General features: G+C 37.7%; 2 protein-coding genes across 2 annotated transcripts in view; both read left to right on the top strand.

Moving 5' to 3' along the window:
• nvy (CBFA2/RUNX1 partner transcriptional co-repressor nervy) overlaps positions 1-21,827 on the top strand; it is a 96,397-nt gene that overhangs the window by 6,324 nt on the left and 68,246 nt on the right. The window lies entirely within an intron of this gene.
• On the top strand, positions 14,759-17,824 carry LOC140756704 (uncharacterized). The gene has a single exon (XM_073092258.1). The coding sequence runs from the start codon at positions 14,759-14,761 to the stop codon at positions 17,822-17,824; it is 3,066 nt and encodes a 1,021-aa protein (XP_072948359.1).

The raw sequence follows: 21,827 nt of genomic DNA, 5'->3' as shown, positions 1-21,827 counted from the left end.
ATATTGAACAAATATTGTGAAAATATTGATAATAAAATGTATTTAATTAATTGAATTTTATTTAACACGTAATTTCTTGGCAACATTAAATAAACTACGAATATTAGACAACACGAGTCTCAAAATAATTATTGTACAAACTATTTACAAGAATAAAAAAAAGATACCTTTATTTTAAACTGATACTCATTTATCTGTGCTTCTACACAGACTACATATTATGGTAGTATCACTAAAATGCCTCCGCCAAAAAAGAATTCTTTTTCTTTTGTTTTTTACGTCATTCTGCCTAAATACTCGTCACTCTTAAATATTCAAAAATACACTGGTTACCTCTCATACCCAAAGCATTGTATTGCGAAAGTTGCCCGCATCTACCCGTATCGGAGACATCAATATACCCGTATTTGATCTGTTATTTACTCTCCTTGTGATAAATAGGGGTTGGTGTCATGGTTGAATATCATGTCTAATCATTATTGTTTCATTGCCGTTAGAGTAAGATTTAGGCAATAGTCCACCATGTTGGTCACGTGAGAATCAATAGACTTTGTAAAGCACAACTTGAGATGTTTTTTTAAGATCTTTCACTCACGAAGTTTTGATGTGAAACATCTATAGCCGCACGTAAAACCGATTTCTGGCGTGGCGACGCATGCCGTGCCACGCTATACGATTGTATATATATATACAGTCTATATGCAGTAGTGTGTACGGTGTGGCGACGCGTCGCCATGCGCAATCGAATTCAATAAATAGTCATCGTTATCTGGAAAAAAATCGTAATATTTTATTTTATCATTATGACATATTTAGTTCCTATCACAATATGTTCTTTTCTGCATATTACTTTTACAAAATAATGTCGATGTTTCACATCTGCCAGGCGTCCCGTGACGGCTCACAATTTTTTTTTATTTACCGTTATAGTATATTATAACTAGTGTTAATTAATTTATTTCTAAAATCGCAGGTTTCTGAAGGTGGTAGAACCCTTTGTGGTTCGACTCCGGCGGCACCACCGCCACACCTATTTCTGCCTAATAATAGCAGTGTTAGGCGCTGCTGTGTTCCGGTTTGAAGGGTGTGGTAAGGGAGACATACTTTTCCGAGGCGTTCTAGCTTAGTCCTCAGGGGTAGCGCATCTGTGGCCAACCTCAGGTAGGAATATCTAATCCTATCTGGGGTTGATCACAGATGTCCATGGGCGGCAATAGCCACTTACCGTCAGGTGGACTGCATGCTCGTCTGCTACTCCTATATTATAAAAAAAAGGTTCGTGACTGTGCGTGGCTGGAATTCGAACCTAAAGTGTTTGTTGTTTGTTGTTGTTGTTCAATTCTACAGGCACCACCGTCACACCTATTTCTACCTTATAACAGCAACATTTAGCGCTACTGTGTTCTGGTTTCATGGTTGATTGGTTGTATGGTAAATGTGATCTAGTTATCTCTGGTGTTCCAACTTTGTTCTAAAGTAGAAATACATTTCATTTTTTATGCTTATAAAAGTAAATACATTTCATTAGATAAAGCGAAAAACGCCGAAAATAGTACTTTCTTGTATGGCGGTCACCATTTATTCAAGCTTTTTTTCTATAGTATTTGTTGTTATAGCAGCCTCTCTTATCCTAATTTGTAAAACTTTCAAGTGTTTGTCTATTACGGTACTGGAGATAGAGCCCTGTGACAGACGGACAGACTCCATTCAACTCTCTAAGTGCCAATGGCGATCTCCAAGAGATGGTGAATCTTTCCGAAACAAAAAAATATTTGAATCGATTCGAATCGAAGTGTGATAAATCGATTCACAAAAAATCGAGGACCAAAGAATCGATTTTCGATCTTTTCAGCTAAAAGGGCGAAGGTACCGAAAACAAAATAATTTTAAAAATGAACAGTTACTGTATGTTGCGCTATATTTATCATGGAAATGTAACCTTATATAAATTAATGCTGCTACACCTAGTATTTTGTGACGCTCTCTCAGGACATCACATATTGCTTATATTTTGTTGTAAGTTGTGTGTGTATTTTGCAATAAATAAATAAAATAAATAAAAAATGGTCATCAGCACCAAACGAGCACTGAAATCCGTCTATTGTTAATTCAATGTTCAATCAACTTCGAAAAAATCGACTTTCGATTTTCTAGGACGAAAGATCGATTCACTGAATCGATCCATTACTGGAGATCGATTAAAATAATCATTGAAATATTTGGTCCAAAAAATCGGTTCTTCGATTAATCGCTCTCAGATCGCCGTCCCTACTTCAAAAGTGAGTTACTTTTCTAAAAATACATCCACACATCTAATACAACACAAGTTGTCGTGCGCTGACGTCACCACTGTTGTTGCGCGCCACCTGTGCAAGTGGCGCGTGCGGCGAACATTTGCTGTTACATCTGTTCCGACTATTTCTGTTGTCGACGGAGCAAAATCAACGGTGTACCATCCAGTTCCAATAGTTAAAACGAAATACGTCGAAAAATAGCGGGTTCTTGTATGACGCCCCCGTTTATTTTTAAAATATTATTTTTCTTTTAGTATTTATTGTTATAACGGCCACCATTATACATACTCTGTAAAAAATCAAGTGTATATATATTACGATTTAGGTGATAGAGTCCTGGGACAGACAGACTCCGTTCAACTTGCCGAGTGCCAAACGTTCCTTAACGTACAAATAGAAACACAACTTCAAAACAGAGTAACTTTTCTAAAAATACATCCACACATCTAATACAACACAAGTGGTTGTCGTGCGCTGACGTCACCGCTGTTGTTGCACGCCACCTGTGCAAGCGGCGCGTGCGGCGAACATTTGCTATTACAACTGTATCGACTATTTCTGTTGTCGAGAGACCAACTTGCTGTTGAGAGATATTTCTATTTCCTTGGCTTTAGGAGTTTTGAAGGTGGTAGAACCCTTTGTGGTTCGACTCCGGCGGCACCACCGCCACAACTATTTCTACCTTATAACAGCAGCGTTAAGGGCTGCTGTGTACTGGTTTAAAGGGTGTGGTAAGGGAGACATACTTTTCCGAGGCGTTCCAGCTTAGTCCTCAGGGGTAGCGGCGCATCTGTGGCCGACGCAGGTAGGAATATCTAATCCTATCTGGGGTTGATGCTCGTCTGCTACTCCTATATTATATATATAAAAAAAGAGTTCCATGGCCATAACATGGGCCAATGACAAGTTTTCAGAAAGGGCTACCAACAAAGTAATTTTAATTATTGTATTTGTAGGTACAATATGCTATTACAATACGCTACGGTACGGCCTGTTTTTTTTTATTAAATATGTAAAAAAGTACTATAACTTCAAGTTTAAATGTACAAATTGCGAAGTACGTTATTCCAGTCCGCCAGTTTTATAGTTTATTTATATTATATTATAGTTAAATTACAAATCTTGTAGGATTAATAAAAGTTACCCTTTTTTTTGTAGGACATTGTTTTATTTAGATAAAAATTATATTATCCTATCACGTGATACCTTTGTCCTACAGTTACTAATAAAAAAAATAATCCTGCGGAATTAACATCTTTTCAGCGTAGGTCCGAGATGACATACCATGTAATTTGTAGGACAATGTGCATGGTAGACTATGTAAATGGTAGACAGCCAATAAAAAAAAAATCAGCTGGTTAGTAATTATTTTTCATGGCCTTGTTTATGATACATGTTGGAGAGGGGGGACGCCTTAATAAAAACCTTATATTTTGTAGGACAAATATTTTTTCACGTTATTTAAATAATTATCTTGATAATTAACAAACAAAAATTTGGTTAGTAATAAATTTTTAGAATTCGTCCGGTCAACATATTTTATCCTTGCTGCCCCATCAAGCTACCATTTACCAACATTGCTGTAAGGAAAAATGTTGGGCGTCTTGTCGAAACGAAGCTACTCACGAAAAATCAGCTTGTTATTAATAAATGATGAAAACTATACTAGGGATCCTGTACCAAGAAATATCCTTGTAAATGCGCACTAACATCCATGCATACAGGGATTGCCATTGCTGAATACTAAAATGGTCGTGTCATATGTAAATATGTATGTAGACGGCATTAAATGAAAATATCTCCCTAAAGAAAATTGTTTTCATGATCAAACTAAAAAATACTTTCGTAACGCAAGCAGAGTCACGCGAATAAGTCACTTATATTAAAGGAGATTCAAATGATACATTTAATTGACGACATTTGACGACCCGCGTGGCGGAGCGGTCACCACACCGGTCTGACGCGCAAAGGGTCCCGGGTTCGATTCCCGGCCAGACAGATATCTAAATGATTAATTTAGATTTCTATTTCTGGGTCTGGGTGTTTGTGTATTTGTCTATGTGTGTGTACATAGCACCCACGACACAGGGAATCCTAGTGTGGGACTGTGAGTGTAGAAAGTGTAGAAACCGTTTATTTAATTAATAGGAGTACGATATAGTTTTGTGGCGCCAAGCAACGGCGTCAGTTGACACAGGTGACGGATGATCTCCTTAATAAAATTCTGTTTTTTGTAACTAAAATAGCAAGCAAGCTTATTGTCCTGGTGTTTTTTTATAATATAAGAGTGGCAGATGAACATGCAGTGGTTACCGCCGGCCCTGCACATCTATAATCAACCCCAGATAGGATTAGATTATTCGTACTTGGCGAAAGCGGTGGTAGAGTGGTCTAACATTACCACTATAAATGGTGACCCATGCCCAGCAATGGAATTGTAATGGATTGAGGACGACAGTAGACATCTATTAATGTGGTAACCATCTATTTCTGCCTCATAACAGCAATGTTTAGCGCTGCTATGTTTTGGTTTGAATGGCGTGGTAAGGGAGACATACTTTTCCAAAGCGTTCCAGCTTAGTCCTATGAGGTAGCGGCGCATCTATGGCCGACCTCAAGTAGGAATATCTAATCCTATCTGGGATGATTAGTGATGTCCATGGGCAGCAGTAGCTTACCGTCAAGTGGACTGCATGCTCGTCTGCTACTCATATAATATTAAAAAAAACTTCAAGTAATATTTTATTTAATACACAACAAACTTGTTTCTATATCGTTATTCTTAATTAACAGTAATGTTTGGTATGAGGGGCCGCACGCGCTACAAACAATGTTTGAACAGCTGACAGGTGGCCATATTGTTTGAAACATGTCTGCTTCGCGTGACGAATTGTTTTGTTCTAGAATTGAAGGTGGTGGTGAGTGGTCACTGTTGTCCGTGGATATAGGTCTTAAAAACATATGTGCGTAGATGTTATACCTAACCCTATTTTTTAGGAGATAAAATTCTTAGTAAATTTTGATAACACCAAAAAGTATTTCACTATTTTCTTAAAAAATAATCTATTATTATGATCGATTAAGAAATGATGTATTGACAACTTTGGAAACAAATGACGTAATAAAACAAAAACCGGGCAAGAAGGAAGTAAACTGGCTTGGAGAAGGTATCTAACAAAAATACTGTAATAAAAACACATTCTTCCATATCACGTTTATCGTATACCAACTAAAAAAATAAGTTTATTCGTGTACTTTTAAGACCATAGACATCATATAGGCATATATATATTATCTGCAGTATTTAAGTAAGGAACGATTTTCTGGCTTTTTTTTCGAAAATCTTGTCTCAGTAGTTTCGGAAATATAAGGGGGGAGGGTCAGTATGCAATAAGGATAATATATGTTATGTCATTGAGTTGAAGGTAATAGAATCTTTCGCGGTGTCACTCTATCATCACCTTTAAATTCTCTAATCTTATTGTTGCCTTACAATAGTGTAAAGCGCTGCTGTGATCTGGTTTAAAGAGACAAGCTTGTTTGAAAACTTCCAATTCAGTTTATGAAGTAAATACCAACTCATTAATTTCATTGTTGGCCAGAGGTCTTTTACAGAGGGGTATTTTGCCATATTACAAAGCTGGCGTAATATCGATTGGAAAAGCACCCTAATAGCTTGTAGTGCGACACGCACCTTACCGTGGGAACCGTGCGAGCACACACCTGCGCCCATTCAATAATTGTGCCCTTAATGACGGGCGGTAGCCGCGATCATTAGTCTGATGTGTGAATGAGACATTACCGATTAGTTGGTAGGAAAAAATAATGAAGGGTTTAATTTTGTTCTGACCAAAGACAGCTGTTATTGGTACGATATGAAGGTGGTAGAACTCTTTGTGCACCGGCGGCACTAACGCCACACTTATTTCTGCCTAATAACAGCAGTTAAGCGCTGCTGTGTTTTCGTTTGAAGGGTGTGGTAAGGGAGACATACTCTTCCGAGGCGTTCCAGCTTAGTCCTTAGGAGTAGCGGCGCATCTGTGACCGATCTCAAGTAGGAATGTTTAATCCTATATGGGGTTGATTACAGATGTCCATGGGCGACAGTAGCGTACCATCAGGTGGACTGTATGCTCGTCTGCTACTCCTATATTATAAAAACTAGAGCGTGCCCCCAGTTGTAATAATTAGGTGTTAATTATATAATTTGGTGCACAATTTATGAGCGGTGCGGGCCGTCTCGTAATGCCCGCATACGGGTCACGCGGACAGACAGCAAAAACATTTTTGTACGACATTTTCTTAGTAATGCATGCAATAGTATTTTCTTACTAATGAAAATATTGTAAATCACATTTTTGCATTAAGAATTAAAGACATTTGTATTACTTTAGAAATTAATTATCACTTGCTTAAACGGTGAAGGAAAACATCGTGAGAAGTCCTGCATACCTAAAAGATTTATAAAAAAAATCATAGGTATGTGAAGTCTACCAATATGCACTTGGCCAGCGCGGTGGACTATGGCCTAATCCTTCTCATTCTGAGAGGAGACCCGTGCCCAGTAGTAGGACAGTAAGGGGTTGATGATGATGATGATGATGTGTAACTATTTTTACCGAACTGCGGAGAGTAATGTTTTTCGAGCGAAATGACTTTGTAACCTTATATATAAAATGTTACAATGTTAGTTACCGTACTACTCCGGAACGAAACGAAACGAAACGGCTTTACCGATTTTCACCAAATTTTATATGCATATTCAGTAGGTCTGAGAATCGGCTACTATCTATTTTTCATATCCCTAAGTAATAAGGGTTGTTCACCTTTAACATTTTTTTATTTATATGGCAATACCGTTTGCCGGGTCAGCTAGTTTTAACATAATATGAAGTGTCGTCGGATTCATCTAAATTGTAGGACTAACATGGTTATATTTTTAGCTAGATAGGTTTTTACCTTGCTTTTATTAGCTTGACCTGTATGTATGTAACGGAATTTTTGAACTCAATTTTTACCCACTTTGAACGGCCAGTTTAATTTAAAACTTTGGACAAATATAAAGAACCGATGACAATACACCTTTTTGCACGACTCATGATGCGAAGCATCAGAGAGTGCTTTACGATCGAAAAATTTTTTTCGCTTCATTTTGGCGGCTATTTTTATTATTATAGCCTTGATAGTTCACGGAATCAAGATATTTTGCATACTATTGTCGAGATAATTTAATGGAGATTAATTCCATACTATTTAAAAATTGATTTACTGCAATAGAATTGGAAAAAAACACCAAAATAGGTCAAAAAAATTTCCTGTCCGTCATGTGTGAAACCTGAAAACACTGTAACTTGTGAATAAATCCATCATTTGAGTTAATTTTTTTTTAAAAATTCTAATCGACGATTGTAGGTCACTGAATGCGAATGATTAATTAATTCAGTGTCGTTTAATTGCAATTAATAAAAAACGAAAACTACAAGACTGTATATCTATAGATATTATGTACATTTATTCCACCAGGGGCGCTTGTGCAGTGCCTTCTTCCTACTACAGCTGTTTTTTCGGCAATTAATTTTGAACGACTTAAGTTTTTTTTTTATATATATTTCATAATTAAATGAGCATTATGAGTCGTGCACTTTTGGATTTTCCAAACTTTTAATGTTCTCTCCGGAGACGCAGCCTGAAAAAGATTACGTTTGAAAAAAAAGTAAAAAATAAATTACTTACCTGCTGGAAAACATCACAAAAACCGAGCCTGGACATTACTACAACTTTGACAGTGCAAGAAACATAAAATATAAAAAGGATTTCAGATATACAATTCTTGTAAATGAAACGACTGAACCCTAATTTGTTACAAATCTAAAAAATAGTTTTGCTGACGGTACCAACGCCCGCATCGCCGAGATATAGGTAGCGTTTCTTGTTTGGGGCACTTTATCTGCTACACGAGTTATATCGATGACCGGCTGCTGGTAGAAAGATAGGTACCCATTGCTCTCACACTGCTGGGCTTTAGTGTGAGCACTTAGGCCGCAGTCCACCGCACCGGCAGAGTAGGATGCATGGCAATTGGTAGTCCTTACGCACCTTTGAGAACTATTTTTCCAGACTTCTGAGACATGTGGGTTTCTTAACTAAGTTTTCTTTGACTGTTAATGCAAGTAAGAATTAATTTCTAATGCGCATAATTCGAAAAAATTGAGATGTTTTTGAGATTCGAATCTCGGACGTCCAGCGTGAAAAGCCGAATTTTAAAAGTATTATTATTGCTGTTCTTTTATATTTATTTTGAAGAGGTTTTCCACTTCTAGTACCTCAAGCAGTTCTTGTGTTTCCGTCGAATGGTGTTTATGATCGTCACCTGGGCGGAGCCCGACCGGGCACCGCGCTAAGAGGACTCCGGTTGCGTTCCGCTGGAGATCCCGGAGTCATCTACGCAGCGCCGAGGACGGCCACCGGGGAGTTTTAATGCGGTTAGAGTCCCACGGAACCCACGGCACCGGGTACCTATTGAAGGTTTCCCCCTCGTTAACAAAATAAGGCGTTCATCTTAGTCCTCAAGAGTAAGAGGAAACGCTTCGGCCATAAGTGGAATCTCTGTTCAATATGGAGTTGGTTAAATAGTTAAATATGTTTATGGAAGGCATCGACCACTTACCATCAGGTTAACTGTAGGTATACTTATTTGGTATTTCAATGTGATAGAAAATATATGGATTGATAAATGAAATACGTATTCAATAGATATAAAAATCAGAGTACGTCAATAGATAAAACACGGGGCCCGCATGCAGAGGACCTCGTCTCCAATCTGTATTCTGATAGCTTTGTCACATAGGGGCTGCAATTGTTTTATTTACCGTCAGCTATACACAAGGTAGGGGCTATAATTTAAATTTATATTTCTATGACTATTTTATATATAAAATTCTCGTGTCACAATGTTAGTAAACGTACTTCTCCGATACGGCTTTACCGATTTTCACCAAATTTTATATGCATATTCAGTAGGTCTGAGAATCGGCTATCCATTTTTCATACCCCTAAGTGATAAGGGTTGTTAACATTTTTTTATTTATATGGTAACATAACGTTTGCCGGGTCAGCTAGTATTACTATAAGTCGATGTAGTAACCACGCATGCAGTCCATGTAAGTATACTTTTTATAAGATCGAAATAGTAAACGTGAATGCAGTCCATATAATGTAAGTGGCTACTACTGTCCATGGACATCTGTAATCATTTTTTAAGCTATTGCATAGCTTTTATCGCGGGCTTTGAGCGCGGCGACCGAATCGAGAAATTCCGTAACGAAAATAAGTAACACCTTTCAACAACTCGGTTGCCTGGAGACTTGATATCCAACTATCAAGTCTCCAGGCTACCGAGTTGTTGACTGTCAATAGAAAAATATGGATATAATTAAATAAAGTATTATTTTACATTCCTTATTATATTATTTGATATTGGCGACGAGATGTCGAATGAACTAAAAAACAATAAGGAAATACGAGCCACATTACGTGGGTTAATGAAACGAACCGAAAATTACATTTCGGGAATAGAAAAAATTGACATTGAAGAAATAAATATACGACTGAATTCTTTACAAGAAAATTTGAACAAATTCTACGCGATTCAAGAAAAAATTGAATGGCTTACAGAAGAAGAAAATTTAGAAGAGGAAATAAAATACAGGTACGAATTTGAAGAAATATATACAAAGCTAAAATTTAAATTTTTGAATGTACAAAAAGATAATAATCGGCTAATACCTGAATGTTCTTTTATATCAGCAAGAGCAAGTTTATTTGATAAACTGTTAACTGTCAAGGCACGCTTGAGACGTACACCTAATACAAAAGAGTTATCACCTTATCAGTTAATGTTCGGCAGAGAGGTAAGAACCTATATGCATGCCTTATTTAAGAAATCCGCCCCACTATCCAGATTACATTACAATGCACCGCCAACGCAGGAGTTCGGACAAGGTGATAAGGTACAAGTCCGCAGTTACACCAACCCAAGAGTTAAATGGGAGTTCGGAGTCGTCATCCGAAGATTAGGTAGACTCCATTATGAAGTCAGAACTGAAAATGGCATACTGGTGCGCCGTCACCTTGACCAAATGCTGCCGGCGCCCCTGGTGGTGTAAGTGAAAATAGCGGTGGAGGACTGTTGGATATCAAGTCTCCAGGCAACCGAGTTGTTGACTGTCAATAGAAAAATATGAATATAATTGAATAAAGTATTATTTTACATTCCTTATTATTTTATTTGATAACCTTTATTCGTCAACTTGAGCACAGATGGCAGTAATACACATTTTTTTATAATCCGTGCAGAAATCTTAAAATTGCGTGAAGTATATTTTATATTCCCATTATAAAATTCAAAATTATATTACCATATTATCCAAATAATATGTTTTATCAACATAAGCTATGTTGAATTCTGGATTGATAAAATAACGTAAAAGAGTGTTTGTTATTTTTAAACGTACAATTACAACTGACAGACTTGACAGCACAAAATCAAAACGCCATTATGATTTATGGTACAAATAATTTGTGTACAAAGTGTTTTAAATATGAATAAACAAAGTGCATTTATTAATGAAAAATGCGATGTACCTGTAACATTCGGCCAAATGTCACAGGCACATCGCATTGATCCATTTATATTGCTGGTTGTTAATACTTTATGTCACTTATTAAATACTTTTCTATTTTATATTTTAGAATGTTCAGTCTTGCTTGGAGTTATGAAATGTCAGCTGATATTTGCAATGTCTTATATAATGGAGATATGATAAAATAGTGGATAAAGATGTATTAATGTAAATGTTGATGATTATGGAAGAATATATTGTATTTCTGGAATTCCTTCTGAGCGTTTTCATAGCACAAAAAATGCTATGCAATAGCTTTACCGCGGCAGTCTCAGTGTGCCACACGTATTTTTTTTTATATAAGAGTAGCAGACGAGCATGCAGTCCACCTGATGGTAAGTGGTTATTCCTACCCATGGCTATTTGTAATCAAATCTAGGTAAAATTAGAATCGTTTTTGAGATCGCCACAGATGCGATGCTACCTAAGAGGACTAAGTGATAGCTTCAGACATAGATTAGTAAAGATTACTCACTCCTAACAAGAAAATGTACCCAGTTTTGAGAATTGAAATAGTTGCGTAAAAAAGTTTTGCCACGTCTCCGTGCTAAAATGTCCCTAAAATATTTGAAATTGTTCAATATTCAAATTTGTGTTCTATATTCAAATAATTTGTATGTGATAGTTCCGTAATATTCAACTAGATGGCGCTGCTAAAATAGCCGTTGAATCACGCTGTTGAGAACCTTTCGTAGATACTATAAGAGGCCGCTTGTAAATTTAATAAAATATATTCAGTGGAACATACAAGTGTGTTTTTATTACAAGTGTGGTTAGTAACAACCCCTCAACCCCCTCACCTCTCTCCGAGTTCGAACATGGTCCTTCGAGCCGGATACATCTTATTCTATAAGATTGGACTGGAGGGTTTTTTGTGAAGCAACGGACTTGCGGGCAGCGGATTGTTGTCGCAAACGCAAGTCAGACGACCAAGTGTGGATGGTTGTCAATTCGGACGGTCTCCTGAGGAGGTGACTGTCAGGCGGAGCCAGCGGTGAGGTGCAGCAGGGAGCGTTGCTGTCGGAGCACTGCAACGACCACGGGCAGCGGAGCCCGAGGCAGTTCAACCTTCGACGGGCAGCGGAGCCCGAGGAAATTGAACTTCGGCGGGCAGTAGAGCCCGAGGCTACACTACGGGCAGCGGAGCCCGAGGCTACACAACGGGCAGCGGAGCCCGAGGCTACACTACGGGCAGCGGAGCCCGAGGCTACACTACGGGCAGCGGAACCCGAGGCTACACTACGGGCAGCGGAGCCCGAGGCTACACTACGGGCAGCAGAGCCCGAGGCTACACTACGGGCAGCGGAGCCCGAGGCTACACTACGGGCAGCGGAGCCCGAGGCTACACTACGGGCAGCGGAGCCCGAGGCTACACAACGGGCAGCGGAGCCCGAGGTCGTGTGAATCAAATCACATGAGGTTAAGTAAAACCGAAGAAAATAGTGAGTAATTTACATTATAAAAAACTCTTTGGTGATATTAAAAAACTTTTTGAATTAATATTAGAACATAGAACATTACAAATTTAATATAAATTATATAAATCTATGCCCGATTTCTGAGCAATATAAATACGTCAAACACTTGTAAAATTTGAACATTCTGAATTTGCAATTTTGTCTGAAAGTAGTTTTTATTGACTTATGCTTATTACTTATTAATTATTATTAAGTTTAATACTTATTAATTTATGGTTATTGGTTCATAATGGAGTCAATTATAAATTTACAAAATGATTTAGCGGCACGTGTTTACAAAAGTAAATTGAATTATAAAAAGTCTCCTAAGGAAAGAATTACACTAGAATACGTAAATGGAAGGTTAGAGGGTTTAGAACAGTTGTGGTCAAGGTTTATGTTAGGACACGAGGAGTTAGCTAAGAATTATCCACCCGATGTATTAAAAAAGTCTATATACGTCACTGGCGAGATGTATGACAAGGTAGAGGAAATTTATTTAGACTACAAATGTGAACTGCAATGCCAGTTATCAAAATTCCAAGTAAAATATAGTACACCATCTCATACAGCTCCCCCAATCTCAATAGCTAAATTACCCAAAATAAATATTCCATCGTTCTCCGGAAGTTATTCGGAATGGTGTTCGTTTAAGGAACTATTTAAATCGTTAATTATAAACAACAGTACTATAGATAACATTCAAAAATTGCATTATTTAAAGGGCTGTTTAGTGGGTGAAGCAGAACAAATTCTTAGACACATTCCCATACAAGAAGAAAACTTTGAGCGATGTTGGGAATTACTTACAAAACGCTATGATAACAAACGATTTGTTTCTAATCATGCAATAAAACGATTGTTAAGTCAAAAGAATCTTATTAATGAGTCCGCAACCGGTTTAAAGTCTATTGTCGATACAACTGATGATTGCTTAGCTACCTTGAGTAATTTAGGGATAGATATTAGGAGCTGGGACATTTTAATCATACATATTCTTACTTTAAAGTTAGACCCAGAAACTCGTCGACAGTGGGAATTTAATATCGCTAGTTTATGTGAAGAATTGCCTACTTATGATCAATTTAAGAATTTCTTATTGACTAGGTTTAGAGCTTTAGAATTTCTAAATACCAAACCAACTCCTGCAGTTAGCCAACTTGTCAAAATTAAATCTTTACATGTAAAAAATGTTGTTTGTCCATATTGTACAAATGATCACAAACTGAGCTTTTGTAAAGAGTTCCAAAGAAAGTGTGTAGATGCCAGGCGTAAGTTTGTCTTTGACAATAATATATGTTTTAATTGTATGGGTGGTAGTCATTCGGCTAAAGACTGTCGGTCTCAGGTAAAGTGTTACATTTGCAAACGAAATCATCATTCGCTCCTGCATCCCAAGGGAAGGAGTCCTATGGTTACCAACAATAACAATGAAAATAACGGGTATGTTGCCTCTTCTTCAGGAAATGCTAATGGGGAAACCAATCCAACACCATTAGTATCTTGTTTTGCAAAGGATACAGTTCAGCAACAGGTGTTGCTCGCCACAGCACTAGTGGAGGCTACTTCCAGGAACGGAGTAGGATACAAGGTTCGCGCACTCTTAGACCAGGGGTCGCAGTCATCCTTTGTCACTGAGTCTACGGCACAGTATTTGGGTTTAAATAAAACTCTTATTAAAGGAAAAATAACTGGTCTTGGTGGAGATAAGCAAATTATTTCCAAGGCGATGATTACCATCGAAATCAAATCTTTGATTAATTCTGATGTCAGGATTCCGGTGAAGGCATATGTCCTCAAAAACATAACTTCTCTTCTTCCTACGAGAAAAGTTGAAAAATTGGATTGGCCAGAATTAAAGGAACTAGTTTTAGCTGATCCACAATTTGATGTTCCAAATCACATTGACCTTCTTTTAGGTGCAGAAACATACAGTCAAATACTACAAGAAGGCATGAAGAAAGGTCCGTTTGGTAATTTAATAGCACAGGCTACTAGTTTCGGTTGGATTCTCTCAGGTATGGTGAATCCATCAAATGATCCTATTTCGCAGATCCAAGTTATGCACTGTTGCACGGAAAGCAATGACATGCTCAAAAGATTCTGGGAACTTGAGTCAGACCAACGGCAACCTAAGGAAACCATGTTCACAGATAATGAAAAACGATGTGAACAATATTTCAAGGAAACAACTCAAAGGGATGAGGATGGCAGGTAAATCGTACGTCTTCCATTCAGAAATGGTACTCCTGAAGTAACGGCTTCACGGGAAATAGCTGAAAAAAGACTGAAACTTTTAGAAAATCGTCTTAACAAGAACAAAACAATGAAAGCAACATATCAGGAAGTAATTGAAGAGTACTTACACTTAGATCACATGGAAGTGGTACCTAAGGATGAGATTGATAATGATAAATCAATTTATTTGCCTCATCACGCGGTGGTCAAAAATGACAGACAGACTACCAAAGTAAGGATCGTCTACGATGCATCATGCAAAGGGAAAAATAATTTATCATTAAACGATCAGTTGCTGGTTGGACCCAAGTTGCAACCAGAACTAAGGTGCATTGTGATGCAATGGAGGATTTCACCCATTTGTATGTCAGCCGACATAGCTAAAATGTATCGGCAAATAAAGGTCAACCAGCGGGATGCTGATTGTCAACGCATACTCTGGAGAGAAAATGATAAGGAAGAAATAAAAAGTTACCGACTTACCAGAGTCACCTTTGGTACGGCGTCAGCGCCTTATTTGGCAGTAAAGGCTCTTCAGCAAGTAGCACATGATCACGGTGTAAATTATCCTTCAGCAGCTGAAAATATACTCAAACATTTCTACGTAGATGATTTAATGACCGGTGTTAATAGCGTCGAGGAAGGAAAAACAGTATACAAGGAAATGAACGAACTACTAAGCAAAGCAGGTTTCGAACTACAAAAATGGCGCAGTAACAGCGATGAGCTGTTAAAAGTAATGAAAAGTATAGAAACAAAAGGGGACAATACTGGGAACCTGAAAATACAAGAAGATGATATTACAAAAATAATGGGACTTACCTGGGACCGAAGTGAAGACTCCTTTCGCTATGTTGTTAATCTGCCTGAGCTGAAAAAACCTGTAACGAAAAGAAGAATTATATCAGATATATCTCGTCTCTATGACCCACTAGGTTGGGTAGGACCAAGCATAATAATAGCAAAAATCATAATTCAAAAGCTCTGGCTAGCGGCACTTGATTGGGATGATAAGGTACCAGACAATATCTTAAATGAATGGTTGACTTACCGCGAAGAGCAGACCAACTTTAATAAATTACGTATACCTAGATGGCATGGCACGAACGTGAACGAGATTTGTCGTGAGATTCACGGTTTCTGCGATGCATCTAAGGTGGCATACGCAGCGGCAGTATACCTCCGTGTACTTGACTCAGCAGGAAAGGTGACTGATACCTTGGTCACGGCCAAGACTAAAGTTGCACCTGTAAAAGTAGTTTCCATTCCAAGGTTAGAGCTATGCGGTGCCGTGTTACTTACCAGATTGTTGTTGGAAGTTGCACAGGTGATGAATGTGGAGAAGCACAACATTCATGCATGGACCGATTCGACCGTGGTACTAGCTTGGCTAAATGACCATCCAAGCAAATGGAATGTCTTTGTGGCGAATCGAGTGTCAGAAATTCTCAATAACTTGGAACCAACCACCTGGTGCCACGTATCTTCCAAACAGAATCCTGCAGATGGAGCATCTCGAGGTTTACACCCTTTGGAACTGGTGAACAATCAGTTATGGTTTCACGGTCCAGACTTTATATCTCGTGAGCCTATCATCTATCTCAGACCAAAAGAGGTTCAGACTGAAATGGAAGCACTTAAAACACACTGTGCTACGCTAGAAGAATCTACATGGGATAAATATTCTTCGTTAACGAAAACTGTACGAGTCATGGCATATTGCAGGCGGTTCATAGTCAATTGCAACAAAACAAGAGGACCTAAAATAACTATAAACTATCTTACAGCGAAGGAATTAAGAGATACATTAACAATCTGGATTAAAGAATGTCAATCGAACAACTTTAATGATGAAATTAAATTAGTAAAAGAAAATAAAAACTTACCTAAAGGCAGCAAACTTAAGACACTGAATCCATTTCTTGATAACGATGGTGTATTAAGAGTGGGAGGTCGACTGTCACACTCAAGGTTGAATATAAATAAGAAGCATCCAATAATAATACCAAGGCAGTCTCATCTGACGGAACTAATCATTTCTGATGCCCACAAACAAACACTTCATGGTGGACTACAATTGACTTTGGCATATATTCTAAGCAAGTATTGGATATTGGGCGGAAAACAATTAATAAAGTCACATAACAGACAATGCGTAACCTGTGTCAAAAACTCAGCAGTCACTAGAAATCCGTTGATGGGGCAAATGCCGGCTGCTCGTGTTACCCCAACTCGTCCATTTAGTCATAGTGGTGTAGATTACGCAGGGCCTATTCAAATCCGCACGACCAAGGGCAGAGGTCATAAATCCCATAAGGGATATATCTGCTTATTTATTTGTATGGCTACTAGGGCCATACATCTTGAAGTTGTGACTGATCTAACGACGGAAGGCTTCTTGCAGGCTTTCAAGAGGTTTGTAGCCAGACGAGGAAATTGCTCTCAGTTATGGAGCGACAATGGAACCAATTTTGTTGGGGCAGCAACCGAGTTACAAAAACGTTCTTCTGATGAGTACAGGCGTATGCATCAGGAGGTAGCTGAAGCACTGGCGATTAATCATTGCGAATGGCATTTCATACCGCCTCATTCGCCCAACTTTGGAGGTTTGTGGGAGGCTGGTGTGAAATCTGTAAAATACCATTTAAAGAGAGTCGTCGGTAATTCGACGCTGACATACGAAGAAATGGCCACGGTACTAGCCCAAATAGAGGCCTGCCTCAATTCTCGGCCAATGTTAGCTCTCAATGACCAACCAGATGATTTTACGGTATTAACACCAGGGCACTTTTTAATAGGTGAACCACCAGTGGCAGCACCTGATTATGATTTTGAAAAGTCAAATGTGAGCAGTCTGAGGAGATGGCAACATACCCAACGAATGTTACAAACATTTTGGCGACAGTGGTCGCAGGAATACTTAACTAAATTTTTACATCGGTATAAATGGACTGATCGCCAATCACAACCTTCCCTGGGCGATGTAGTAGTCATAAAGGAGGATCATTTGCCCCCATGCCGATGGCTTTATGGTCTAATAACTGCCACTCATCCAGGAGAAGACAAGGTTGTTAGAGTTGTATCTTTAAAAACTAAAACTGGAATTTTGAAACGACCTGTGTCGAAATTATGTTTCTTACCAATAGAAAAGTAAACTAATATTTTTTGTATGTGTAACAATATAATAAGTAAATTAGATTCTACATTCTAATTTTGCTGGACAATGTTTATGTATGTGCAAGTGCTTTAAAGGTACTCATTTAAGAAAGTTTTATGTAAATATTTAACCTTTGTATTTCCTAGATTCTCTATGGTGGGCGGTCGTAATTGTTGTAATATTGTTAATTTGTTATTAAAGGGCAAGGTCCATCTTGCCCTTGGTGGGCGGTATGTTCAATATTCAAATTTGTGTTCTATATTCAAATAATTTGTATGTGATAGTTCCGTAATATTCAACTAGATGGCGCTGCTAAAATAGCCGTTGAATCACGCTGTTGAGAACCTTTCGTAGATACTATAAGAGGCCGCTTGTAAATTTAATAAAATATATTCAGTGGAACATACAAGTGTGTTTTTATTACAAGTGTGGTTAGTAACAACCCCTCAACCCCCTCACCTCTCTCCGAGTTCGAACAGAAATAATTATTTATTTATTATGTAAATAAAGCAGTATTAGTTATTTATTCGTAAATTTTCTCTAAAAATGTTTTTATTTGTCAAGAATTCAAAAAAATTACTTACTAATAAGCCGTTTGTGGCTTCATTCAATTTCAAGGCGGCGAAGTATCTTTACTAATCTATGGCTTCAGATAAGTATATCTCTCTTAGCGCACCTTTCGCTTTCTTATACTTTTCTACACTCACCGCCCTACACTAGAATTCCTTGTGTGGGTGCCATGAACACACACAAATACATAGACCCATAACAATATTTGTTCGTCATTCAGATATCTGTCTGGCCGGGGATCGAACCCGAAACCCTTTGCTCGTCTGACTAGCATAATGACCGCTAAGCAACGCGGGTCGTCACATATAGCAGCGTTTAATACTGCTGTTATAAATTGCACCACAAAGGGTTCTATTACTCATCATCATCATCAACCCATTAATGTCCCACTGCTGGCCACGGGTTTCCTCTCAGAATGAGAAGGATTAGGCCATAGTCCACCGCGCTGGCCAAGTGCGTATTGGCAGACTTCACATTTTGAAACATTTTACATTAATGAAAGCTTTTTTTGATGTGAAACATCTATAGCCGCACGTAAAACCGATTTCTGGCGTGGCGACGCATGCCGTGGCGACGTGTCGCCACGCTATACGATGGTATATATATACAGTCTATATGCAGTAGTGTGTACGGTGTGGCGACGCGTCGCCATGCGCAATCGAATTCAATAAATAGTCATCGTTATCTGGAAAAAAATCGTAATATTTTATTTTATCATTATGACATATTTAGTTCCTATCACAATATGTTCTTTTCTGCTTATTACTTTTACAAAATAATGTCGATGTTTCACATCTGCCAGACGTCCCGTGACGGCTCACATTGTTTTTTGGTATGCAGGTTTCCTCACGATGTTTTCCTTCACTGTTTAAGTGTTAATATGATAATTAGTGTTATAATGATAATTAATTTCTAATACGCACATAATTTTGAAAAAATTTGGCGCTTGCCTGGAATTTGAACCTTGGATCCCTCGATCAAGAGGACGAATTCTTAACCACTGGGCTGTCACTGCTATTACATTTAGTTTCCTATTAGTTCAAATTATCTGGTTATCTTTACTTATCACGCTCATAACACGTGATGAGATGATACGAAGCCTATAGATACGGTGGCACCTGTCCAAAGAGTGGCACAGGTGCCGTCTGCAGATGGCATTGTTGGCGTTAGGCAACACAGGTGATCTGGTAGACTGGTGGCCTAGACCCGCTGGAGATGGTAGTGTCTTTGTTTGATATGAGGGCATTTTAGGGCAATCCTCGATGCAAAAGGTGTAACGAGTAGCTCAATTTTTATTATCTTATTGTTTAAAAGGTGACTAAATAGAGTGTTCCTAGCTATGATTAAAGATTTGTTTAGTTGTTTGATGTTCAACTCTTTTCTTGTTGGAATGAGTGGTGTTTATTTACATTTTAAGTTGTTTTTAAGGAAATTAAAATAAAGTTTGTACTAACACGTTCGATATTGAATTACGTTTTGGCGACTATTCGGTCGCGGTATTGAAATCGCGCGTTTTAACGCCGGTAATAATGCTACATAGCGTTTTTTATTAATACGCTTTTATTAGCTTGAGACGTATGTATGTTGGTATGTTAGTATGTTTGTATGTTAGTATGTAACGGAATCTTTGAACATGATTTTAACCCCCTTCATAACGTCGGATTAACTCGAAATTTGGCATACTTATTAAGGACCGATGACAATTCAATATTTTAAACATTCTGACCCGTTATCCTTACTAGGATAATCAGGATCAGCGATTTTTTGCACTGCTAAGCAAAGGTGCTGATGCTGATTCGAAAGATAAACTTGATAATACGCTACGTAATAATCGTTAAAATAATCGCTAAAATAATCACTAAAAAATGAAAAATAAATAATAGTTTAAAAAAACTAAAAAATACGCTTTTATAAAAAATTCGACCAAAAAATGAAAAATAAATAAAAGTTTAAAAAAACTAAAAAAATACACTTTTTAATTTTTATAGAAAATCCAACTAAAAAATAGAAAATATATTTTTTTTAAATTTGAATTAAGAATAGTGTAAATAAGATAAAAATATTTTTTATTGTAAAAAAGCGTGGGGTGCTTTTTAAGATATTATCAAAATGATAATCCTTCTACTCAATATCTATCAATAAAATATTTATAACTATTGACACCATGCACCCCACACTTTTTTTACAATAAAAAATATTTTTATCTTATTTACACTATTCTTAATTCAAATTTTAAAAAAAATATTTTCTATTTTTTAGTTGGATTTTCTATAAAAAGTGTATGTTTTTAGTTTTTTTAAACTATTATTTATTTGCGTTCAGTTGCTGCATTGAGTCAGTAGTAGCTGCGACAGGAGCTTAAGTGAGTGTGTGTGCGTGTGTGTGTATGTGTGTGTGTGTGCAGGATTTGATCGCTGTATCTAGTCTACAAGAAGCCGCTAAATCATCAAATGTTACAAATAGCATATCTGCCTAGTAGGTAGTAGGACCTCAACATGTGCTGAGATGATACGCAACCTTCAGCTACGGTGGCATCTGTACCCTTACCAGGAGTTTTTACGTTTCGACAAATATGACTGTTTTGGTATTTGTTTACGTATTTGCCCATACGAATTCCAATCAGCGCCCCTAGCGGATTGTGTCAGAACTAGGAAATCGTATTGGCCCATACGTAAACAAATACCAAAACAGTCATATTTGTCGAAACGTAAAAACTCCTGGTAAGGGTACTGTCCAAAGAGTGGCACAAGTGCCGTCTGCAGATGGCATTGTTGGCGTTAGGCAACACAGGTGATCTGGTAGACTGGTGGCCTAGACCCGCTGGAGATGGTAACGTCTTTGTTTGATTATGAGGGCATTTTAGGGCATCTTGGCACTTTATTTTCCCGACGCAAAAGGCGTAATAGTGTAAGTATGTATAGTGCATATTTGTGTTTGTGGCATTGTAGCTCATAATTATGAGTCAATTTTGATTAAGTTATTTTTGTTTGATAGGTGACTAACTAAGTTTTCTTAGAATAAACGTTTGTTTAACTGTTTGAAACACACCTCTTTTTACACGCTTTTTATTAGCTTCACCTGTATGTTTGTTTGTATGTTTGTAACCGACTTCTTTGGGCGCGATTTTGACCCACTTTAAACGGCCAGATTTCGTTCAAACTTTGTAGATTTATTGAGGACCGATGAAAATACACGATTTTAATAATTTTGTACCATTGTCCTTATCAATATCCTCAGGATTAACGATTTTCGAGGCGAGAGAAAGCGCCTTATGGAGCGTTCAGGCAAAGTTACTAGATTGATTTTTAGCTTTGGAAAATAATAATATTATTTCCCTATAACTCAAATGTACTGAAACATATCTATAATGCCATCTTGTAGAATGATTTTTAGGATTCCGTACTCAAAGGATAAAACGAAACCCTCCGCT

The sequence above is a fragment of the Epargyreus clarus genome, unplaced genomic scaffold (genome assembly GCF_041222505.1).
Source record: "Epargyreus clarus isolate Ecla_fem2 unplaced genomic scaffold, WU_Ecla_fem_2.2 ptg000035l, whole genome shotgun sequence".
Classification (NCBI taxonomy): domain Eukaryota; kingdom Metazoa; phylum Arthropoda; class Insecta; order Lepidoptera; family Hesperiidae; genus Epargyreus; species Epargyreus clarus.
This window is presented reverse-complemented; position numbering and strand designations above follow the sequence as displayed.

Coding starts and splice junctions, on each gene's coding strand:
- LOC140756704 (XM_073092258.1), top strand. CDS start 14,759: ATGAAAGCAACATATCAGGAAGTAATTGAAGAGTACTTACACTTAGAT.